The sequence below is a fragment of the Austrofundulus limnaeus genome, unplaced genomic scaffold, assembly GCF_001266775.1.
Source record: "Austrofundulus limnaeus strain Quisiro unplaced genomic scaffold, Austrofundulus_limnaeus-1.0 Scaffold811, whole genome shotgun sequence".
Taxonomy (NCBI): domain Eukaryota; kingdom Metazoa; phylum Chordata; class Actinopteri; order Cyprinodontiformes; family Rivulidae; genus Austrofundulus; species Austrofundulus limnaeus.
This window is the reverse complement of record NW_013953213.1, coordinates 190,750-192,661: the sequence shown is the minus strand read 5'-3', so window position 1 is coordinate 192,661 and position 1,912 is coordinate 190,750. Positions and strand designations below refer to the sequence as shown.

Here is a 1,912-nt window from a genome sequence, read left to right as displayed (position 1 = left end):
CCTTGGAAACGCGTCAATATGTGACGACTTGGGAGTGAGAATGGGTTGGATGTTCAGGTCCAAGAACCATAACCTCTGTCTTATCTGAGTTTAGAAGCAGAAAGTTAAGAGTCATCCATGGTTTTATGTCTGTAAGACATGCTTGTAGTTTAAGTAACTGGTTGGATTCATCAGGTTTCATGGATAAATATAACTGAGTATCATCAGCATAACAATGGAAATTTATCCCATGCTGTTGAATAATTTTACCTAATGGAAGCAAAGTAAAGAGGATTGGTCCAAGCACTGAACCCTGAGGAACTCCATGACTAACTCTGGTGTAAGAAGAAGATTCATTATTGACATTAACAAACTGAAATCTATCAGTTAAATAATATTCAAATAAAACACAAAGTATAAAAGTTTATAATTTTGCCTCCTCTGATGATTTGTTCAGTGACGTGGAACGATCTGATCAGATTTCAGCTTCTTGTTCTGGTCGTTTGGACAAACGGTTGGTTTCTTTGCTGCAGTYAGAGCAGCTGAAGTGAAACTGGTTTAAAGCTGAAAAAGCCTTCAGGCTGACAGAATCAAATGTTTTCTCTGCAGTAAATGAGCCTCAGATGTGAGTGACTGCTGTTTACACCGTCACTTTTAATTGGACGAGGATATCAGAGAAACAGAACGAAATAAGTTTGCTTGTCTTTCTGACGCAGACTATCTATAATTACACCTCACAGAAAATAATTAGCTTTACCTTGTTGCACCAATTAAACATGCACRTCAATAGAGGAAGCTTTGAAGCAGCGGTGAGGACCTGTCATGTTGTTTGGCTTCCGTTTTGTTTGTATAAACAGTCGATTTAATGTTGGCAATTAATGTAACATTAAATTAATTTAGTTCATTCTGAGCTGTTTGGACAGACTGTCCTTTTATTTAATTAAACTTCAGTTTAAATTCATTATTTTATTTTATTTTTCTGTGCAGGAAATCAGCGACACAGAGATCCTGGAGCTTACCCACAGTGCACTGGGGCGCATGACGGTGATCCGGCAGATTTTCCCCCTGTGGAAGGACAGTCACAGCCGCTGCATGAGGCAGAACCACCGGATCTCCTCGCTGCTGTGCGACCCGCAGGAGGGCTACCTGCAGAACCTGGAGGTGAGACGGCACCACCGTCCTGCGCTGTTTCAGCATGACGTTATTTCACTTTTGACTTGGTTAGCTTTAGAATCAAACACTTTGTTACACCAAGTCACTGCATTCAGTTTTGGGAGCTTGATTTTTTTTTTCTTTTATTTTGAAGCTCATTAATTCCAGTTGGTGTCATTTAAGGACAATATTGATAAACTTTTTCCCACAAACAACTTTCCTGTGATCAAAATCTTTATTTTAAACTGATTAGTCCTCGTATTTACTAATTATTTTTTTAGATGAGTCTGTGTCCCTCGTCCTGCTGGACGTCCTGCTCCCTGTCAGACCTTCAAATCTTCAAAAGTCTGAACATAAAAATTTACAAAACCATTCCTAATTCCTAAAATTCAAATTCAGTGATTCTGAAACCAAATATAAAACAGAATAAAGAGGCAGAAAAAAATAATTAAAGCTGTAAAAAAGACCAAAGTGGGAAGATTTCTTGCTTCATAAAAAAATATAATAGAACTAGAGAATTTGCGTTTCCTGTAAAACAAAAAAAAAAATCACTGAAAAACATTTGCTAAAAGTTGCTAAAATCAAGATTCAAGAAGGTTCAAGACTCTGCCCGTAGACATAATCAACCAGCAGGCATAAAAACAAAAACATTCATACACAAACACAAAGTCAAGTAAAAGTAGCTAAAATTAGTTAAAAGAAGCTATAGCAGAAACAAGTTGAAAGTAGCAGACAGATGGTGGAGAAAAAAAGGTTTAATTAGCAGAAAAACAAGAAAAGG

At 37.2% G+C, this 1,912-nt stretch overlaps 1 protein-coding gene across 1 annotated transcript in view; it reads left to right on the top strand.

Moving 5' to 3' along the window:
- Window positions 1-966: 966 nt before the first annotated feature.
- The window catches only part of LOC106532681 (glutamate receptor ionotropic, delta-1), a gene marked incomplete at its 5' end in the record, with an annotated part of 82,478 nt that continues 81,532 nt past the window's right edge, over window positions 967-1,912 (top strand). Inside the window, 1 exon segment of the mRNA XM_014028810.1 lies at window positions 967-1,140. Coding sequence (XP_013884264.1) covers window positions 967-1,140 — 174 coding nt within the window.